This window comes from Buceros rhinoceros, unplaced genomic scaffold, assembly GCF_000710305.1.
Source record: "Buceros rhinoceros silvestris isolate BGI_N320 unplaced genomic scaffold, ASM71030v1 scaffold30463, whole genome shotgun sequence".
Lineage (NCBI taxonomy): Eukaryota > Metazoa > Chordata > Aves > Bucerotiformes > Bucerotidae > Buceros > Buceros rhinoceros.
Genome location: NW_010403488.1, coordinates 12,112 through 15,914, shown reverse-complemented (window position 1 = coordinate 15,914; position 3,803 = coordinate 12,112). Strand labels below are relative to the sequence as shown.

Here is a 3,803-nt window from a genome sequence, read left to right as displayed (position 1 = left end):
GCGACACCGAGCATTACCCGGCATGTTTCGTCTCCCCAGCCACTGGCAGGGCCGTGAGGCTGGCTGAGCAGCAGCTGGCGTGTCATGGCAGCTGCCTGCAGGTGATGTTCTCACTGGAGACTCGCGCCCAGGTTTTTGCTTGTGCAAGTTTTCGCTTTGCTCGGTGACTGGTCAGTAGCTGAAAGCAGAAGTCTAGTGCGTGTAAGGGACGTTTTCAAGTCTCTACTCACCGTGTAGGCTGTGAGCAAAGGGCAGGCTGTACTCACCCATTGCAGCACCTGGATAAAAACAGCCATGCCACAATCTTTTACTGGTTTTTGTTGTTTATTTTGTTTTCCTTTTGAATTTCCAGGCTGCGAATGAGACAGATGGCTGTTTGCTGATGAACAGACCCCTAGAAAAGTATTATCTTTCCACCATGTACAGCCTCGAGTTCATTTTAGGCTTCATTGGAAACACCATTGCTGTGTTCGGCTATATTTTCTGCCTGAAGAACTGGAAAAGTGCCAACATCTACCTGTTCAATTTATCATTGTCAGATTTATTATTTCTGTGTACTCTTCCAATACTCGTGAACAGCTACTCCAGAAATCAATGGGCAAGGGAGAGCATCTTCTGCCACAGTAACAGATTCCTCTTGCATGCAAACCTGTACAGCAGCATCCTTTTCCTCACCGTTATAAGTATTGACCGATACATGCTCATCAAACACCCTTTCAGAGAACATTTTCTACAGAGGAGGAAAATGGCCCTTATCGTATCTGTTGCCATATGGATTGGGGTGATACTGGAACTGCTGCCGCTGATATATTTCCTGGAGCCTCTAACGCCTGAGAATAATTTCAAGTGTCTTGATTACGCAAGCTCTGGAGACCCTGTGAAAAGCCTCATCTATAGCATGTTCCTGACTGTCTTTGGGTTCCTTATTCCCCTCGTGATGATGTGCTGCTTCTATGTGAAGATGGTTCTTTTTCTTAAAAACAGGAGCGAGCAGCTCAGTTCCACCCTGACCCTTGAGAAGCCCCTCACTTTAGTTGTTGTCACAGTTGTCATCTTCTCATTGCTCTTCACTCCCTATCACATAATGCGCAACGTCCGACTCGCTTCCCGAATACCAGCCTTGAACGTGTCTGTCTGTACACAGGGCATCATCAACAGCATTTACATCATCACGAGACCCATCGCCTTTTTGAACAGTGCCATTAATCCTGTTTTTTATTTCTTGATGGGTGACCACTTCAGAGAGATGCTGATGGCGAAAATAAGGCAGCTCTTCAGCAGGCTGACGGCCAGCAGGGAATGAGCGACTGAGGAGACCTCTTGTAGTGGGTAGGGAGTTCTCTTAGGGAGAGCGTTTATCAACGTACAGTGCCACTTTTTCTAGATAACTTTACTGATGCTATAGAATACGCGTGAGCTGATTGTGGTCCTCTAAATGTACTTGTTACCTTGTTCTGCAGAGACCTCCTCCTGCCAGTCTGACCCCAGCAAACTGGGAGAGATGTCCTCTCACAACAGAACAGCAGGAAGCTGCGCTGTCATAGCAGGACTCCTTATGGCCTAATAATATTGTAAATAAAATACCATCGTTGTTGTAGCTCTTAGAGGGAAAATACGCTGCTCTCAGCCTCTTTGAGAGCCATAACTTGATGGTGGACTGGCCCTCCGCTTGGATAAAATGTGCCAGGGCCACTAATTCACAGGGTCAGCACGCTCCAGAGATGAAAATTGAGTCTTATTTATGTGAGTGTTCACAAACTTTGTGTCTGCTGGGAGGCTGATCTTTCCAAATAAACAACTGGGACAATTTCCAGCTGATTTGGCGTGGGTGTGGTGAAACAGGAGGGTGTGCCAGCGGCTGGGGGGAACCCTTCATGGTTGCGGCAGAAGAGAGGCAGCGGCTGGGTGGCTGGTTTTGTATGTAACAGGTGTGAGGAGGGCAGAACGCCACAGCATTTCGCTCCTGGTCTTGGACACATTTCACAGCAGCACAGAGACAGCAAAGGGGGTGTGCGTGCACTCAGGGTCTTTCGCTCTCTGGTATTAAAGCTTGCGGAAGTAAAAATAAGAAAAATCTATCGGTTTAGTTCTTGATACCCAGCTGCCTGATAATAAAACATGCATCCTCTTGAAAATAAGAGAAAGCCTCTGTGTCAACTGTTTGGCTCATACGCTCTCCTCCCTACTGCCCATGACGCTGCTACTGCTGCCTCTTGCCTGTTGACGGTAAGTCCCTGAAAGTCCGTGAGGAAAAGTCCTCCTTTGGCTCAATTTGAGGGATAAAGAGCTGCTTCCCTCTGCAAGCATCTTGCACAAATAGCGGTGCCAGTGGTCTCCTGGGGTGGCCCTGACACATGCTGGGTGCTATGCCTAGGCACCCTCAGGGCACCCACAGGAATTCCCCTGATGCCACAGGGGGGATTTTGCTGTCACACCACAGAGCATCTCCAGTGCTGCTCCCCAAGACACTTACCATGGGAGGGCTGGGCTGGCCCCGTCCTCCCAGCACTGCTCCTGGCTCCAGCCACAGCTCTCCGGCTCAGCGGGGCAGCGATTCCCACGCTGGAACTCCATGAATCACTAAATCCCTCTGTCAGTGGTGGAACCAAGATCCATTGTGTGTGTTACGGCAGCACGGTCTGGGACAGGCTAGGGCTGCGCCTGAGTTTCCATTTCAGATGTCTCCTGCTTTTGTAAGGACCATCATATAGAGCCCCATGAGGCAGTACCTCAGCTGGGTGTGACATCCCATGCAGAGGAAGCCAGGAGCAGAATTTCCAAAAGTGGGTCAAAATTCCCCAGTTTAAAGTTGGAGTCTAATGCAGTAGAGAGGAGATCTCTTCCCAGGAACGCACCACACAGCCGTAAATGTGACACTGAAACCCCTCTAGCAGCCTCACCATTGCCTCTTGCGTGGACAGAACAGGAGTTTCACAGAAAGGTTTATTTTCTAAAACTGCGGCTGTTTGGGGCTTTTCTGCATCAGCTCAGGAGCTTCTTTTTCCTGTGAATGGGCTTATGTGGGGTGTTCTCCTCCACCCAGGGGAGCTGTTTGAGTGTGCACCTAATCCCCTCACAGCAGCGGAAAGCCCAGTACACTTGCCTGGACCTGCTGGTTGTATTTAGCTTTTCTCCCGCGTTGGAGAGTTGTGGTTGTCAGCTCCTACGTCTGGCTGTGTTTGCTTTTGCTGCTGCCATCCACCCTGGGCTTGAGAGAGAACACGAAGAGAGATTTTGCGTTTTCAGCACAACCCACCTCTGTTTAGCCTGATTCCTCAGGTCTGTCTCACGCAGGATCTGCCAAACCACGTGTGATGCCAACGGCCGTCGCTCCGCTCGCAGTCGATGGCACCTTCTGCCCAGCGGGTCACCTCACAGGGTAGGGCGCTGGATTAGTGGGATGCAGTGGAGACTACTGTGAGTGCTGGAATACCAGACTCGGTTCTGTCTGAGCCCCATGCAGTGTTCCCGGGTTTACGTAGGCGGCCCCCTGGCCAGAGGCTCACAGTGGTTCCCACACCAGGCCCCTCAGAGGCCATGCCCATGGTGGGCAGTTTGCCACGTGCCCTTCCTTCTCAGGAGCAGTTGCTCTTGCGCTGAATGGCATCCTCTTCTCAGGGTACGGAAACCTCTTTCTTCACCTTTTGATGTCACGGGCAGTTCTGTGGTACCAGCCATCCCCTTTTCCCCTGGGTGTCGGCCGTAGGAGCTGGGTGGTGAGACGGCAGCAGCCCCTGGTTGTGCAAGCACCGGTTCAGAACCTACTCGTGGCTGCGAATGGAGAAGTGGGGGGGAAGGGGCGG

The 3,803-nt window shown here is 51.1% G+C and overlaps 1 protein-coding gene across 1 annotated transcript in view; it reads left to right on the top strand.

Annotated features, from left to right (window-relative positions):
• Positions 1-1,303, top strand: part of LOC104490713 (succinate receptor 1-like) — a 1,489-nt gene extending 186 nt beyond the window's left edge. The window contains exons 2-3 of the mRNA XM_010133041.1: positions 40-131; positions 353-1,303. Coding sequence (XP_010131343.1) covers positions 40-131; positions 353-1,303 — 1,043 coding nt within the window. The remainder of the gene's footprint in view (positions 1-39; positions 132-352) is intronic.
• Positions 1,304-3,803: the final 2,500 nt, after the last annotated feature.